Genomic DNA, 19905 nt, shown 5'->3' with positions numbered 1-19905 from the left:
CAGCAGTGTTATGTTTTTAATCTGCAGTACCTATATCCCGTGCGCTTTAATGATCACAAAAAAAAATTGTTGCTGTCGGTAAAATATAGCCCTATCAATTATAAACATAAAGTTCCAGGACAATGAGTTGACTGGTGTGCTCGAAATATAAAAAAAAGATGTGATATTGTTGGCAATGAGACAATTCTCTACATGAGACCAAATGACACATACATTAACAATCATAAGTCACCTTATGGCCTTCAACAATGAGCAAAGCCCATAACGAATAATCAACTATAACGGGCCACAAAATGACAAATTTAAAACAATTATAAAATGAAAAAACTAACGGCCTAATTTATGTCCAAAATAAATAATAAAAATCAAATATGTAACAAATCAACATACGACAACAACTGAATTACAGGCTCCTGACTAGGGACAGGCAAATACATAGAGAAGGGGTTGAATTGTAATATGCGAAAAACTTTTGTGTAATAATGAAAAGAGTCTGACATAGCTAAAGCTTACAGCGTAATATACTAGAGACCCTCCCCCCCCCCCCCCCCGATAAGGGTTAACATGTAAAATACATTGCATCTAAGCTATGAATTGCATCACCTCATTGTTGCTTATTTACTGCTTTAGTCAAAGATATAGGACAACGCGTATTAAAACATTATTTGGAGTTGATATTGGAAATCACAAATCTATAAAATATTTGGAAGGGAAACCGACTAAACTACGGAGGCTATGGACATTATTTTGTGCGCACAACATATTTTTTTCTTCTTTGCATGTACTTAGTGGGGCTCCGCACTAAACCATGACAAAATCATAAAGTAGATCTTAGCAACACGAACCCCACAAAATACAGGGAGATTCTCAGGTGGGCAAAGGTTAGCATATCCAAAACAGGCAAAAATTATAAGTCGATATCAATTGAAAAAAACTCATATGTTACTACAAAATTGTGACTGCAGTTACCTTTTGTTTGAAAAAGACTAGAAAACTGATTAAGTATAGGATGATTTATTTATATTTATTGGCACTTTGGTTGGTTCTGAAAACTGGGTTCCTCAATACTGAGCTGAAAAATAAAATAATATGCATTAAGATATATACAGTATAAACACATAAAATTAAATTGTTCCTCGGGTTTTTCCAACATTCAATTATAATTTGCTTTCCAAATGAACCTGCTTAAAGTTAACCAAAACAATGTGCTTTAAGTGTTTGTTTTATAGAATCATATTCAAAACAGTGTGGTCCTGGTCATTGATTGACGACCTAAATTATCCCATTGATTGGGACAGATTAGGTGAACGTTTGTCGGTAACAACCACTGCTCACTATGTACTTGTTAAAGACACTGAATCTGTGGGGTCACCAAAGGTTCTCAACACCTAAATAAAGAAATTCGAAAAACGAATCCGGAATAATACAATGTGTTGATTTATATCAATAATATAAATCAAAACATAAAGGTTATTCCTGAATAATTTTTCGAATTCTTTTATTATTAGAGGCGTTAAGAACCTTTGGTGACCCCACAGTTTAAAGTCTATAATAAGTAAGAAGTCAGCAATGGTCGTTACAGACAACCGTTCACCTAATCTGTCCCAGTCAATGGGATAATTTAGATCGTCAATCAATGGCCAGGACCACACTGTTTTGAATATGATTTTATTTAAATTCTATTTTTTTTACTGACCCGTATAAATAATATTCTAATCATAAAGCTGAAAAAATCTCTAACAAGTTAATGGAAATCAATTGGTTATTGATATACGTGTAAAAGCAACGCATACTAACCATATTTTCCTTTTCCAATGCTGATACCACCGCTGATACCACCGAATCCACCTCCGATACCGTGTCCGTATCCACCTCCGATACCGTGTCCGTATCCACCTCCGATACCGTGTCCTAGTCCACCTCCGATACCGTATCCTTGTCCACCTCCGATACCGTATCCTTGCCCACCGTATCCTTTTCCGAATCCTTGACCACCTCCGATACCGTATCCTTGTCCACCGTATCCTTTACCCCATCCTTGACCACCTCCGATACCGTATCCTTGACCACCTCCGATACCGTATCCTTGACCACCTCCGATACCGTATCCACCTCCGATACCGTATCCTTTTCCGAATCCTTGTCCACCTCCGATACCGTATCCACCGATTTGGATACCGCCGCCATATCCACCACCGAATCCACCACCATATCCACCGTCAAATCCACCGCCATATCCACCTCCATATCCGAAACCGAAAGCCATTGAGGCACAGAGAGCAAGAGCGACGAATCTAAGCATGATGAGTATTCTGAAAATATAAATAAACAACTGTTATAATGTGTTCTGTTTGTCCAATGCTTGAAGTTTTATTGAAAAGGGGTGTCGATGTCTTAAGCTATATCAAAATTATTAAATTTTGCTATTTTTATTAATCTTGATAGTTTATCATTATCGTGTATTTAATTTAATTTCTTATTCAGCTTTTCGTTTAATTTTTCCGAAGGTAATTGAACAATAATAACAGACTATTAAATGGCACTTAAACATATATACTCATTGTTTTATCTTCTACAATGTAGTTGCTGACTTTCGGAGCCATTTAAAAGTTGACATATTTAACACGAATTTGTCTTCATTTGATCGTGCTGTCTCGATAACATTTACCAAAAATCTTCTTTTCCTCCTTGATTGTACATCGTAAATTGCAATCAAAAATGGTCATAATTTAAGACAGCAGCAAGACTATCTGATTGGAAAACAGTCCTCCCTTAGTGCACAGTGCACGCTTAACGAAGAATTGATACGGAGTCTGCATGTTATCAGTTTTACAACGTTTTCTTAAACAGAATGAAAATAATTCTTGCGTACGTGTGTTCAAAGTCAGGAATATGACAGTTGATTTCCATTCGTTTTAGCCTGAAGTCGCGGTTTTTTTATATTTAATTTCAGAATATTTTATTTTTTAGGATCAATAAAGTAATTGAAAAAATATATCTTAAATTCACATATGGAACAATTTTGTTTTTCATACTTGTCTGAAAATGTTTGAAGGAAAACCAAGATAAATTACTGTTTTATCAATAATATTTATAATTACATTGCCATTTGTATGGACAACTTTAGAATAACCAAAAAAATCGTAAAAAAAAAATTATGTGTTTTAAAAACAAACACGTTAACCTTATTATTACAGTGTACTTACTTTGGTGGAGAGTTTAAATGTACTGTCCAATAAAGATTTTCGCCAGGGTTATATACCCATTATTTTTTACACTCATTGGTTTATGTAACCATATTTCATGTAGCCATCAAGGTGGACAACAAGGTTGTCAGTTATGCAATATTTACACATGCATAACTGTCGCAACAAGCGAAGGATGGACACATGATCTCTGTTTTGTCATCCGAATGTTATTAATTTCATAATATACAAAACGACATAAGAAACGATAAACCATCAAGTTTGAACCCCTGTTTGTTCTTTACTATGATAAAATAGGGAAAATGTTAAATAATCCAAAGAAAACGTTATTGTGTTCGATAAATGCACATGTTGTGTGCAAGAAATTGAATTTTAATGTGCGTATTGTTATTGTTTTACTTTTCTACATTGGCTAGAGGTATAGGGGGAGGGTTGAGATGTCATAAACATGTTTATTCCCGCCGCAATTTTGCGCCTGTCCCAAGTCAGGAGCCTCTGGCCTTTGCTAGTCTTGTATGATTTTAAATTTTAGTTTCTTGTGTATAATTCAGAGTTTAGTATGACGTCCATTATCACTGTACTATTATGCATATTTTTAGGGGCCAGCTGAAGGACACCTACGGGTGCGGGAATTCTCGATACATTGAAGACCCATTGGTCGCCTTCGGCTGTTGTCTGCTCTATGGTCGGGTGGTTGTCGCTTTGACATATTCACCATTTCCTTTCTCAATTTTAAGATACAAGTTTGTATAAATTATAATTCGTACAGGGTTTTTAAATTCCAATTTATATACTTCAACCTAACATTAAGTGCTATTCTCCTTGTCCTCAAACTGGAAATGAGGATATCTAAATGGTTTAAATTCTAATTTTATTTTTCTCCTTATACCATATTTATACCCATAAAAAGTTTATTTGCGGTATTATAATGTTTTTGTTTCAATGATCAGTATAAGCCTATCATCATATCATGCATTTGTGAAAATATGACAGACATATGCGAAACAAGACTGAATGCTTGCAACAATTATTGTATTAAGCAGTTCATAAAACACTGATAACTTGTACAAATTATAATCTGTACAAATTATGATTTTTACAACATTACAAGTTGTACACAACATATATATAGTTTATAAAATCTTACCAATTTGAAAAGTAAGAAAATACCGTGTTATAGAACACATAGGTCACATTTATTTTGTAGGAAAATGAAGGCACAAATCGACACTATATTAAGATTCAAATATCAACAACTTTTATAACACTTAATCTGTAACAAATTATTCAACCTATGCCAACATTTTTTCACACAATTTTATAACTAAATTTCAAAATGTTGGTATAGGTTGAATGAACCCAACGAAGGGACAAGAAATTCGAATTAGACCATTTTTATGTTGTAAGATCTAATATTGGTTATTGAAATATTTGGTAAATATTTTTTTCTTCAAATTATTAAAAGGACAAATTAACAACGCTCCATCCAAATAACAATTTCTAAAAATAAACAGTTATAGGTCAAAGTACAGCCTTCAACACGGAGCCTTGGCTCACACCGAAAAGCAAGCTATAAAGGGTCCACAAATTAGTAATATTAAAACCATTCAACAGTAAACCTACACAGTATAATCTATATAAAAACGAGAAACACGTATGAACTACATAAACAAACGAGACAACTAGTATACATCAAATTCCGGACTTAGGAGAGGTGCAAACATTTGCAGCGGGATTCAATGTTTTAATGGTACCAAACCTTCTCCCTTTTCTGAAACAATAGTATAACATCACAACATAGAAAACACTATAAAATACCAATTGGAAGGCTTTAGTTAACTCAATAAAAAAACGTAAATTAACACACAATCAACAACTAAATTTGATCTTCGATAACAACTTGATACCTTGAATCCATGTCTATAAAGGCAACAGTAGTATACCGCTGTCCAAAACTCATAAATCCATGGACAAAACAACAAAATCGGGGTAACAAACTAAAACCTAGGGAAACGCATTAAATATAAGAAGAGAAAAACGACACAACACTAAAATGTAACACACACAGAAACGGACCAAGCATCAGGCAAAATCCCACGAGAATAACAAATATAACATCAAAACCAAATACATGAATTTGGGATAGACAAGTACCGTGATACGTCTTATCGCAATGTGAATTTACAATACAAACTAAGAGAAAACAAACGACGCAACGTTAAAATGTAACACACACAGAAACGAACTATTATACAACAATGGCCATTTTCCTGACTTGGTACAGGACATTTTCAAAGGAAAAAATGGTGGGTTGAACTTGGCTTTGTGGCATGCTAAACCACTCTCTTCTATGGCCATGTGAAATATAACATCAAAATGACAACACAACACCACAGGACTACAATATAAATAAATTGGAGAACACAATTGACAAAGAAATACACGAACAACAGCCAACAAAAGGCAACAAGTTCAAAATTTTAATACGCCAGAAGTGCATTTTGTACACACACGACCTACCAGTGACGACCAGATACAAAAGTCTGAAAGCCGAAACAAGTACAAAGTTGAACAGCATCGAGGACAAAAAGATAAAAAAAAGTTGTGCCAAAAACGTCCAGGGTTTTCTGTTAGTTACCAGAACATCCCTATAATTATATTTTTCAATGTCTGTTGTTCTACAACTTGAGAGTTTTTAATGTTCACCTGGTATCTTCCGCCAAAAATCTTTCTTTTTAACATGTAAATGGAAAATACTTGAACATTCATCATTTCTTTTGTAAACCAATTTAAAATAAATAAATAAAATGTGTTGATTTACACGACGCAATAACCGAACAAAACAAAAATACAGACATTAACAATAGCTAGCCATGTAACAAACTCTCAATCGCCTGGTGTCTGACTTAAAAGCAACTACTAATGATGTTCGTGATTATGGTCGGCAAATTTCCTGTCCCCGAAAGATAAAAACAGATAGATAAGAAAGAAAAATGATTCAAGTTTAAATAAAACCCCACTTTTTTACACTATTTAGTGAAGCAGTCTAGAAAAATTAACGATATTTAAACAATAACGTGCATAATAACAACAAGGTCCATAACTTGTAACCTATGTTCTGAGCATTGAAAAAACTTACAATAAGAAATTAACATTTATTATAAAAATAATTCAGACACAGCTGACAACAAAAACAGATACAAGTAAACCAATAACAAGCGATGTCGTATCAAAGATTTTTTAGCGGTTATATAAAAGCAAAATTAATGTTATATAATCAGTTGATATATTTTAAATAATATTGCATTTACATTGTGCTATAGATCACATTCATTCGTTTAGTTTATGTTTACGTACTTGTGTGTGTGAATGTGTCTTTTAAACTGAGTTAAGTCATTTCAATTGATATTTTATTGTGTCTCTTTCTATGGTGTAACGTTACACTGCTAAGTCAGGAACCTGTTATCCAGTGGTTGTCATTTATTGATGTGGTTCATAAATAAAGGCAACAGTAGTATACCGCTGTTCAAAACTCATAAATCCATGGACAAAAAACAAAATCGGGGTAACAAACTAAAACCGAGGGAAACGCATTAAATATAAGAGGAGAACAACGACATAACACCGAAACGTAACACACACAGAAACGGACCAAGCATAAGTGTTTCTCATAAGTGTTTCTCGTAAGTGTTTCTCGTTTCTCGATTTTTATATAGATTAGAACGTTGTTTTTCCTGTTTGAAATGTTCGTTTCTGTGTGTGTTACATTTTAGTGTTATGTCGTTGTTCTTCCAAAATTCTCCCTTTTTTTTTGGGGGGGGGGGGGGGGAGGTAAATATGTTTCTTTCGTGATTCAATATATTAAATGGACAGTTCTCATTACAATGAGTTAAGCTTTATATTAGGTGTGTAATATACATTGTCAGTCAAAAATTTGTCTGTCAATACATAGCAAAGGCTTACAGCTTATAAGTTGACAAGCTTCATATGCAATTTTTCGATAAATAACGAAAGGATATTGGTTATTTCAAGTATATATCAGTTAAGTTACTGTTACCATTTCCAAATACTTTTATGTCGTTGCGGTTATCGAGATAAAAAAAAAAACCAAACTATTTACTCATTACCGCATAGGTGGAAGAATGACATTATTCTGTTCTCGACTAAACATATTTTCTTCTCCAAAATTTTTACAAATATATAATGTTGTAAACCAATTTAACACATGCCACGGGTAAAATCTCTTTGTCCTTAGTGTGCTGATGATAATCTGAATAATGCACAGATAAGGTGTGTATTAACTACCTCAGATGTAGTTTAAATCTATTTTTACCATTAGGGGCGTTTCCTGGATTCTGAAATTGGGTGACATGTATTCTATAAAATTAAAAAATATCAATGATTGAAGCGAGACTAAAAACATTCAAGGATGAACAGCCAATTCGACCCCCCCCCCCCCCCCCCCGAAAAAAAAACACCAAACGAATCCGCCATCTGACTTGAAAATAAGAAAAATATGATTGATTGATTGTTGATGTTTTAACGTCACTTTTTAGCGCCATATTTCGGCTGTTTTGTGGCGCCCAGTTTTTATTGGTAGAGGGAGCAGGAATGCCCGGAGAAAACAGGATAATTAAACTGACAGTCCTAACCAATTAATATTGAAAACCCCAGCAAGGGCGGAGTTTGCCCTCAAACCCTCAGTGTTGACTGTTTAGTGATTACTGTAGAAGATCTACTTAGACTTTATGGCAAACGAGGCCCCTGATAAAAAAGAAAGCTCCTTTCTTTTTTTTTTATATACAGGGATATGAAATGATTTATTTTATTTTGTGTACACAGTGTAAATCTTAAACCAGTGTTTCAAAGTCAGAACAGATAATAACGATTTTTTTTGTAGTTTCTACCAAAAAAGAAACATGTACTTAAGAATACTCAAATAAATGAAATCTGATTTAAACAGTTTTAGACTCAATAAATGTCATTACGATTTTTGGCATTTTAATTCCTATAAAGGGAATCGAACTTAAATTTGGGGTCGGAGGAGGGGGTTAAAGGTTGGATAGCTGATCGTTGTTTCTGTAATATTTAACATTTTAAATTTATGTACTAAAATCTTCCGCGTTTCGAATTTCGCTAAGCATATCATTAAGAAAAAACAACCCAATTTATCTTTACTCCATAACACCGATTTGAAAGTACAATATGTCAAAGTATTAATCGCCACTGATTGCCAGAAAAAAATGCGAATAAATTTAACATAAACTACAACCACTGACTCATAAACTACTACAACCACTGACAACAGAATCGATAAAAAACAAAATACAATTAAATCTCAAATGATGTAAAACTTGAGGAAGAAGCCTAAATATATATAAAAAAAAACAAAAAAACAACTAACCAACGTCTTACTACTTAAAGGCCCATTTCCCCTTTCTTTACTGTACAAGAAACTTTATTCAGGAGCCGTGGATTGCAGAACATCGTTTTCATATTGCTAAAACGTTCACGTAAATTGATGGCGACATGTGTTAAAACAGTTATTGGCCAATCAAATCTGTATATTGGATTTAATCTGCACGCTTGTGTGATCTCCTAACACGAACTCCTATGTTGTTCGGGTTAATCAGGGTCACACAAGCTGTACAGATTAAATCCAATATACCGACTTGCTTGGTCAATAACTATAACATATATTTGTTTTCTTTATACTGTTCGTATAATATAAATATTGTATTTAATCTTCATATGTATGGAGGAGATAAAGATAAACAATCAATCAATTCAAACAAGGAATGGGGGTTACCCGCATAGCACTCTTAATCTTAGATATGTTCTGCAGCATTTATACAACTTATATATAGCAAAGGTGATGGGGTTAACTCTTATATTCAAAATGTATATATATATGTTTTCATCCTAGAAATTCATTGCAAGAAAACTAATACTACCTCTTTTAATATAAGGGTATTGGGGTAAAATCTCGCAAAGTGCACATTTTATACTAAATATTTATTGCACCAAACCAAATTAATTCTTTCCGATAAAAGTATGATGGTTTACTCAAAAAGAACTTCGAATTAAATTATTGTATTGCAGCTAACTAAAGCTGCTTCAATGAACAAAGGTATGGAACAACTTGTGTCAAATATACATAATGTAAAACAATATCGGGATTTATGATGATGTATGCAATGAAATACCGAAATTTTCCCGGAAGTAAAAATTTCACTCTGCTGAAGACATACAACAACGGGTGTGGTGTCAATATATTGGCGATGACGTTGCATCAAAATGAATTGGAAACTTGAAAAATATAGCTCCTTGTATCTTATACGTTATTCATAATTTTAACATGTTGCGCAATGTGATTAAAGAATAACTAATCGAAGAGTTCACATATATCGAAAAATATTCATCTCGTAACCGAAACACTGATAGTTAGTGTAGCGCATTCGTGAATTGTTGATTTTTTGTTGTTCACGGGTTGAATATTTTCTATATTTAAAATCTTCGATTAGTTTTTCAATAATTATAAAATCTGTAAGTGCCAAGATAACAAAGGACCAATCTAAGTTAATATTTTACAGAAAAAACATCAAAACTTTGGTAAAACACGATACATGACTAAAAGACAAACAAGTGTATTCAAAAGTCTACAACGAAATATAATAACTGAGAAAAAACCGGGAATGATATTTATAGGTTTTGGACAATAGAATCCTGCTCCATATGTGATATCAGTTGTGTTAAACATAGTAATTACACGTTTAAAGCCAATAGTTATAATTCGGTGATGTCACAACCGATTATAATTCTCCATTTGTGTATGTCGATGATTTCATAAATATAACATGTATCTTCTCTGTCTGGAAATCTCTAATTTGTTTGAGTTTTAGAAACAGGACAAAAGCAAGACCAACCGTATCGTTCTTATATGTTCACTAAAATTTAAATAATCCGACTTCACCACAAATGAACGCACTGTTCGGTGTGAGCCAAGGCTCCGTGTTGAAGGCCGTACTTTAACCTATAATGGTTTAATTTTTGAATTGTTGTTTGGATGGAGAGTTGTCTCATTGGCACTCACACCACATCTTCCTATATCTAAGTCTTTTTCAACTTATTATTATAGTTTGTTCTTATGTTGTAGTATCACACAACTGTCCCAGATTAAGCCGAATTGGGATCCTGCTAAAATGTTTAACCCAACCATATTCTGTATTTATGATCCTGTACCAAGTCAGGAGACTGTAATTTAGTTGTTGTAATTTGTTACTGTGTTACATATTTGTTTTTCGTTCTTTTTTGTACATTTATTATGCCATTAGATTTCTAATTTGAGTTATTTTACATTTGTAACTTTGCGGTCTTTCATTGCTGACTATGCGCCAGTATGAGTGTTCCTTTTTGTTAAAAGTCTTACGGTGACCTATAGCTGTTAGTTTTAGAGCCATTTTGTCTCATGTAGATAGTTGTCTCATTGGCAATCATACCACATCTTTTTATATTTGTGTAAAATCACATTTTCCTTTCATCGAATGTTCAACAGATACGGTTATATTTACTATACATTTTGGACATACATTTGAAGGAGTCAAGTATCTCATCAACGTAATTTACTGTGGTAGTTTTCGAAATATAAAACTATAATGAAAAAAAGAGATCTGATATATGAAATAAACATCTAATATAAAACATCATACGCTTTTTTTAATAAGTAGTCTATTTCAATAATATATATGCAGTTGTTTTATTTTCTTGTGCGCGAGTGTGGAATTCAAATGATGGCATCTATAAAATATTGTTTAACCATGTAGTCAGTAAGTGTATTTTGTAAAATTTGTTTCGGTCTATGTTGGTACCTATTTTACTTTTTGCTGTACTTCATAAGATTATCATAGACAACTTTAATTTGGTTATTTCCAACAGTAAAAAATGATTGACGACTCGTTGAAATACAGTTACATTGGAAACAATTATATGTATCAAAAACATATAGGTGCAGTAACCTTTTGTTTGAAAAAGACAATAAAGCATATAGGTTTCGGATGATTTATTTTTGATGTTTACTATCATTCGCACTTTGGATTGGTTCTGAATACTGGATTCCTCAATATTGAGCTGAAATAGAAATAATAGAAAATTTATGTACAGTAAAATGCATGTGAAGGTTATGTCGGTTCTTGTTTTATAGTATACATTTAGATTTTTTTTTAAATGTCATGATAAAGATAAATCTAACAATGTGCCTTGAAAATCATTTTATAATTGAAAAATCTTTTTAAATTCAAATTTAATTTTTTCAGACCCAAACGCAAAACATACTTATCCCATTACTACTTTGTCTCTATTAAGTTAATAAAACTAAATTTCCACGAGTTTAGGTCTCGAGTATATACATAAAACCAAATTAATGAAATAATTGTACATGGTTTTACACTAGTGATTTTGGGGGACTTTTAATTTGCTGTTTGGTGTGAGCCTAGACTTGCGTGTTGGAGACCATACTTTGATCTATAATGTTTTACTTTTACAAATTGTTGCTTGGATGGGAAGTTGTGTCATTAGCACTCATATCACATATCCTTATATCTATGTTTCACATACTAACCATATTTTCCTTTTCCAATGCTGATACCACCGCTGATACCACCGAATCCTTTACCGTATCCACCTCCAATACCCTGTCCATATCCACCTCCGATACCGTATCCACCTCCGATTCCGTATCCACCTCCAATACCGTATCCTTGTCCTCCGAATCCTTTTCCAAATCCTTGTCCACCTCCGATACCGTATCCACCTCCAATACCGTATCCTTGTCCACCGTATCCTTTTCCGAATCCTTGTCCGCCTCCGATACCGTATCCACCTCCGATACCGAATCCTTGTCCACCGTATCCTTTTCCGAATCCTTGTCCACCTCCGATTCCGTATCCACCGATTTGGATACCGCCGCCATAACCGCCACCGAAGCCACCACCATATCCACCGTCAAATCCACCGCCATATCCACCTCCATATCCGAAACCGAAAGCCATTGAGGCACAGAGAGCAAGAGCGACGAATCTAAGCATGGCGAGTGTTCTAAAAATATAAATAAACAAATGTTATTATGTGTTCTATTTGTTCCAATGCTTGAAATTGAATTGAATAGGGGATGTTTTTTTCTGAAACAATACATAGAGAAGAATTTTACTTATAAGTATATGTTCTGCTCGTTCCGATGATTGAAATTATATTGAAAAGGGGCTGTGGATGTCTTTTATTATATCTAAATTATTATTATATTATTTTTTTGTATTACTGTTTGTATTTTATCATTATTTATCAAATTTTATTCAATATTCAGGTTTTTCCCCCATTTAATTTTCAAAAAGGGGATTCAATAATAATAACAGAAATAATTGATAAAAAACCTCTTAGTAAAACTAATTTTGCAAATTTTAAGTTTACCAAAACTATCTATCGTATGAGCAGTTTATATGTATTGTTTGATAAAAGAAAAAAAGTCAGCGGAGGTAGATATGAAAATACTGACCAATGAAAACCAATAACCAAATACTACCGTAAGATATGTAAAGAATTATACACTATCTTTGAAATTGAATATGTATTGTTTATGCCTAAAGTCGCATTTTTAATTTCAATTTTAGAATTATGATTTATTGTATTAAACGAATATTCAACTTTATAGGAACAATAAATTAAGTAGAAACAAGTATTTTACGTTCAGATATGGCACAATTTTGATACTTTTTTTGTAAAGTTGGAAGGAAAACCAATATAAATCACTGTTTTATTCGTATTATTTATATAAGATGACCATTTGTATGGACAACTTAAAAATAACATAAAATTCGAAGAAAAACAATCTTTGAAACGCAAACCTTAATATTACAATGAACTTACTTTGGTGGAGTGTTGAGATGTACTGCCCAATAAAGGTTTTCGCCTGGGTTATATACCCATTATTTTCTACACCCATTGGTGCATGTAACTATATTTCATGTAGCCATCAAGGTAAACAACAAAGGTTGTCAATTATGTAATATTGATACATGCATATAACTGTCGCAACGATCGGAGGGTAGTTTTGTTATTCGTGTGTTTTTTTTAATTCATATATACATGTACTATACGACAAGAGAAACAATAGGCAATCAAGTATGAACTCATATAGTGTTCTTAAGTATGATAGAATGGAAAACATGTTAAATAATCCAATGATAATCATGATTATTGTGCACGACAAATGCATTTAATTCAGAAAATCTGAATAAAGTCCGAATATCTGTTTGCTTTTTACATTTTTGAGGGTTTTTTTTAAATTAATAAAATTACGAATTGAATTTTTAACGTTACTTTTTTTCCGCCACAATCTATATTTTATATATTGAAAATACGTTGCTATTCATCATGTTGGTTGTATTTACCAATATATAATACTTTTATACATTGTTATTTGGATGGAATGTTGTCTCATTGGCACTCACACCACATCTTTCTATATCTATATGAATAAATAAATGTGTTGATGTTCACTAAGTAGCAACCGAACAATACTAAAAGACAGACACTAAAAGGATTTAAAATATTGTCGTCGGATAAAGAAACATGGGTATAGCAAACGATATTTAAATTATGAACCGTCTGGGTCTAAACAAAATATAGATAAAAGATAAAAGAATTGCTCAAGATCTATCTTCAATTGCATATTCTGAAGGGTAAAACAAACTATAAGATATTACTTAAAAGCAACTACTAACATTGTTCCTGACTGGTGACGGCATGTTAAAAACACTTTATATTCAATATCAAAATCATGCGAATAAAAAATATAATAATATATACGAAAGAAAAAAAAGGAGAAGTGGGAATGAAAATTTATTTCAGTTTTTAAATATTATTCATAGATATAGGAAGATGTGGTGTGAGTGCCAATGAGACAACTCTCCATCCAAATAACAATTTAAAAATTAAACCATTATAGGTTAAAGTACGGCCTTCAACACGGAGCCTTGGCTCACACCGAACAACAAGCTATAAAGGGCCCCAAAATTACTAGTGTAAAACCATTCAAACGGGAAAACCAACGGTCTAATCTATATAAACAAAACGAGAAACGAGAAACACGTATATATTACATAAACAAACGACAACTACTGTACATCAGATTCCTGACTTAGGACAGGTGCAAACATTTGCAGCGGGATTAAACGTTTTAATGGGCCCAAACCTTCTCCCTTTTTCTGAAACAATAGCATAACATCACAACATATAAAAACATACGATAAAATATCAATTAGCAGACTTAACTCAATCAAAAAACGTATGATTACACAAAGAACGAATAAATTTGATCTGCGATATCTGAGTACAAATGCACAGTTAATTAAATATTAGAGACAAACAGTCATGACCAAAAGGCTATCAAACAAATTCAAACACACTGAGAAATATTTAACCAATCAATGTTCACTTTAGAAAAAAACCGGTTTTTTATAATCTTGAAGTTTATACAAATGTTGTAAGAATAAGTGAAAAATTGAAGATATTACAAATAATCAAAGCTGGTATACAGCCAAGATCCATATAAATAAAAAATGACAAAAAAGCATTATAAACAGTATCAACAGGTCGAATTAACAAGAAAATACGATTTGAGAGTACTCGCAGTTACTGACAGCTAGTTAAAAGCCAAAACCAATTAATAGTAAAAAATCATGCATCAGAGACTAAAATCGACTAAAACACATCACAGGGATTTAGTATTTTAACGTCATTAATAGTCAAAGAAGACATGACTAGTGCAATGCCAAAAATAAATGTATCGACAGGTAGTAGTATAGTGAAGAGCGACTTCTATAGAAATAAAAGTTAACGTGGCTGTGTCCCCTATACATCTCGCCTCAAAAGGTAATGAAATTTAGTTATGTTTTAATTTGCTAATGACAAAATCAATATTAGTGCCAATGTGAACTATATTCAGAGATCTAATTACAATATTGGTACGATAACCCTTACTTATAAGTTTGTTTAAAGGTTCGATGAGTTTACAAGGATCACATAGTGATTTCCTCGCTTTAAGTACAATATTACCATAAAATTTAGGATGAGAAATACCATCTTTAATAAGCTTTCTACAGGTATAGCCAAATTTACTAATCAAATCTTTGTATCTATGAAAGAATTTAGTAAAAGTTTTAAGTAATTTATGGTATCGAAATCCCTGACACAACAATTTACCAGTGATGCATTGATTACGTTCGTTAAAATCTATGACATCAGAACACACACGGGCAAACCGAACAAGTTGCGATATATAAACACCGTATGATGGAGCCAAAGGCACATCGCCGTCTAAAAAAGGAAAATTAACAATAGGAAATGAAAAATCGTCTCTTTTGTCGTAAATTTTAGTGTGAAGTTTCCCGTTTGAAATTGAAATGTCTAAATCTAGAAAAGGACAACTGCTGCTGTTTATGTTAGATTTAGTTAAAGTAAGTTCGTTTGGGTAAATTTCTGAAGTATATTTAGAGAACTCTGGATTATTCAACGAAAAAATATCATCCAGATAACGGTAGGTATTTTTGAATGTATCAACCAAATGTAACAATGATGGGTCTTTACTGAGTTTGGTCATAAACTGAGATTCATAGCAATATAGAAATAAATCTGCTATTAAAGGGGCACAGTTGGTGCCCATAGGAATACCTACTACCTGACGATACACTTTATCGCCGAAACGTACATAAATGTTATCAAGCAGAAAGTTTAAAGCTTCAATCATATCCTCACATTTCCAGTAAGTGTATCTAGCATACTTTCCTTTTTCGTTACAGAAAAAGGCCTTAAACGAGTTACAGCAAATAAAATTACAATGAGATTTTTCGAAAGACCATTTTATCAAATACAAAAACTTTTTCTTTATAAGATTGTGTGGAAGTGTAGTGTACAGAGTAGAAAAATCATAACTGTCAACAGAATTGTAAGGACCATTGAAAGCATGTATTTTATCTAAAACCTCTAAAGAATTTTTAACACTCCAAAAATAATTAATACCATTATTTTCATAAGCTTTATTACAAAAGTTAATAACCAGTTCTTTGATAGTAGTAAGGGAGGTGGTTAGAAGCACTGATAGATTAGTAGTAGAACACTTACTCGAAGCGGAGATGAAACGGAATTTAAATGGTTTTTTGTGTAATTTCGGTAACCAGTACATGGTAGGGACTTTCAAATGTTCGGAAGATGCTTTAAGCTGGGCAGTGGCAGTGGTATGCTTGTTAACATAGACTATATAGTGAAACGTTCTAAAATCAAATGTTAATTGTCCAGAAACGGTGCATAGTTAAACTAATGTCCAAACAATGTAACTTATAGCCTGAGCAATGAAAAGCTTACATTTAAAGAAATTCAGGCACGACGGACGACAAACACACAGATACAAGAAAACAAATATGAAATGATATCGTATCAATCATCTTTGAGCACTTACTTAAAAACTAAAATTACTTAGTTAATCAGCTGATATAGTCAATTTATTTTACTTTTTATGTGCCTTTCGTTTCTTGTGTGCCTCTCTTTCGAAGTCACTAACGCTATTTTGAAATGTACTTATTAGGATATAATCATTGAATACAAATAGTGTAAGGACACCAACAATGCTTATCAAAATCTTGTATAACCTTATAACCGGCTAACACACATGATTTGTGCCCTAGATTATCATTTAAAATAAATGTTTTTACTAATTTGTGTATAGTGTATGTTTGTATTTTAAGTTAGCCCCAATGCTATTGCGAAACACTAAAGTTTGTCATTGTGTAACAGATCTGTCTCAAGTACCGATATCCAATGTGCTTTATGAATACAAATATTCTTCTGGGCTTTTAAATATGTTCCATCATATTGAAACATAAATTGAAGGTTACAAAGAGTTAAACAGTGTGCTCGAAAGCTTAGTTGTTGAAATTGGTAGATTTCTTGGTATTGTTTTGTGAGTTAAGATTATGTGTGTATTATATACTTAAACTAGAATGTGTCTATCATTACATAGCACGACTTATAAGCTTCTTTTGCAATTTTCTGACAACAAAAAAACGAAAGGAAAACTATATTGGTTATTTCAAGTAAGATATCAGTAAAGATACTTTTGATGTTTCAAAATAATTTGCAATCAGTGTGGTTACGCAATTAATAAACTATTGACCTACATACAGCATTATTTAAAAAATGACCTTATATTAAACTGTTCTGAACTAATCAGTATTCTTCTGAAAACGTTTTTAAATTTCTTTTTTAATCAAAGTGAGCAGAATTTATCTTGGTTTCAAATTCAGAAATACTTCGCATGAGTCAAGTTTTATCCTGATCGGTACTACAGTCAAACTGTCTCATAACTTTTCAATACATGCATAATATAAGATTATAAAAATCACCGGAAGATAACCAATCAAATTGTAACTCCTTTTTTCACTGTTTTCCAAACTAAATGGAAATTCGAAAATCTTTATGATTCCGAACTTGTTTGTGCAATGAAATGCAGGGTTGATTCCCTACAACTTTCAAACTCAAGGTAAAAGGTTTCAATCCTTTTTCGTATGTGAACGGAGAGACCTACCATATTTTGGCTGTTACTTAACTTTTTTTATCTGTGCGTCACTGATGAGTCTTATGTAGACGAAACGTGCGTCTGGCGTATTAAATTATAATCCTGGTACTTTTGATTACTATTTACTTTTGGTAGAAGATAAACCAATCTGAGCATACATATACTTTCAGAAAATTTGGCAACATTTGTTTTGTTTACAGGCGATTTCATTATCTATCTTACCCTCTTATTACTTCTGGTTTTAAATATGCAATGCAGTGAACAATACCATTTGGACATTACAACAAACCAATGAAACTCATCTCAACCAAGTTAATACCCGCAATGCACTCTTAATTTTAGATATGCTCTACAGCAAACCAATACAAATTCTTTAGGAAAGGAGATGGTTTAACATATACAAATGGTTTCATCCTAGATAGTTTTTACAGTCAAACCAATACAAATTCTTTAGGAAAGGAGATGGTTTAACATATACAAATGGTTTCATCCTAGATAGTTTTTACAGTCAAACCAATACAAATTCTTTTGGAAAAGAGATGTGTTAACATATACAAATGGTTTCATCCTAGATAGTTTTTACAGTCAAACCAATACAACTACTGTATATCTGGTTAATCAATTCACTCATTCTGATAATGGTGTGAGAGTTTATTCATTAAATTTTTCGAAGTCCTGTATTGCAACAAACCAAAGCTACCCTTTTGTAACATATATGGAAATATTCGAAGCAAACTCAACATAATTTACCTTTGTGGAGCACCTGAGATCACCACCGGTTTCTAGTGAATTTCAGGAAGTCCAGCCTTCAGTTTTCTATGTTGTCTTTTGATCTTTTTCGGTTTTTTTGCCATGTCGTTGTCTTAATTTTTGACTTATAAGTTTAAATGTCCATTAAGTATCCTTCGTCTCTCATATGGAGTCCATGTCGGGAAATATAAAATCTATATTTGTAAACAGTAGCAGAACATAACAACTAATATAAAGAAGTAAAACCTGATCGTGGGTCAGTAAGGGTAGTTGAATCCTGCTCCATATGTGGTATCCTTCCTGTTAAACAAGGTAAATACACGTTGTTCAACACTCGTAATACTGCGATCAAACAATCGAGAATTCTTCATTTAAATATTTTTATGTTTTATAAAAATGTGCATTGTCGGAAAATATTAAATTAATTTCTATGAGCTTCAGAACAAGACGGAAAACGAGGCTAGCCGAGTACAAATACATTTCATATTTTCACCAATTAATACCCAGAACTTGTAGCTTTTAATTAGCCGATTAAAATGCATATGATTGTGTCTTGTAAAAATATAGACATTGTTTAATGCAAATCGCGAAGAGGACTCTAAAATGGATTGTGACGCAATAAGAAATATCCATATTACTGCTTGATCAAGATTGAAGCGGGGTAGCAGGGAGTTATCAAAAGATATTTATGTTCTTGCTATTTGTACAATTTTTGGCTGATTGAGATGTATCGATGCATTAGAGACGTTCAAAACATTATTAAAAGACGAAGTTTGGTTAAAACCGATGAGACATCAACATAACGATATACAGTCAAACAAACATTATAGGGTTAGATAAACACATATTAGTGTTAACAATATTTTGTTATGATTTACATGAAATACCATATACATCACATTTACAAAATAGATTCAGAAACAAGCAAAAAGTCCTTTTGATATCTTAAACAATTATTGTTCCTATATGTCTACAGAAATTAAAATAATCAAACATCAACCAAAGATAACAGACTAATACAGAGGGAATATAATAAGAGCTGCGTTGTACAACTATAATTCACTTATTTGGTTACGGCTACCATATATTTTTATTATCAAATCTTTCATATCTAGTCATCGTTTAAAAAGAAAATGTTGATATAAAATTATGAATATTTTAGCTAGTGATAAGTTTAGTCCCCGAGGGTATCACTAGCCCAGTAGTCAGCACGTTAGTTATTGTTAATCTGTTAGTACATTAACTTTTTTATTATATGGTTATAATTTGACACAGAATAAAGCTTGCGTATGTCAAAATTTATAAGTTTCTAATGCATAAAGTACA

General features: G+C 32.5%; 1 protein-coding gene across 48 annotated transcripts in view; it reads right to left on the bottom strand.

Moving 5' to 3' along the window:
* Positions 1-998: 998 nt before the first annotated feature.
* Positions 999-19905, bottom strand: part of LOC134712154 (uncharacterized) — a 45003-nt gene continuing 26096 nt past the window's right edge. For 4 of the 48 annotated variants that reach the window (XM_063573357.1, XM_063573364.1, XM_063573396.1 and 1 more), the window contains 4 exons: positions 11911-12135; positions 2113-2148; positions 1798-2070; positions 999-1072 (listed from right to left, as the gene is read on the bottom strand). In XM_063573357.1, coding sequence (XP_063429427.1) covers positions 1062-1072; positions 1798-2070; positions 2113-2148; positions 11911-12135 — 545 coding nt within the window. In that variant the 3' untranslated portion in view covers positions 999-1061. Of the gene's footprint in view, positions 1073-1797; positions 2149-11250; positions 11334-11823; positions 12136-19905 lie in introns of those variants that run through there. The other 44 variants (XM_063573382.1, XM_063573393.1, XM_063573365.1 and 41 more) reach the window with 42 other exon arrangements.

Source organism: Mytilus trossulus, chromosome 3 (assembly GCF_036588685.1).
Source record: "Mytilus trossulus isolate FHL-02 chromosome 3, PNRI_Mtr1.1.1.hap1, whole genome shotgun sequence".
Lineage (NCBI taxonomy): Eukaryota > Metazoa > Mollusca > Bivalvia > Mytilida > Mytilidae > Mytilus > Mytilus trossulus.
The sequence above is the reverse complement of the archived record's forward strand: the minus strand, read 5'-3'. Positions and strand labels throughout refer to the sequence as shown.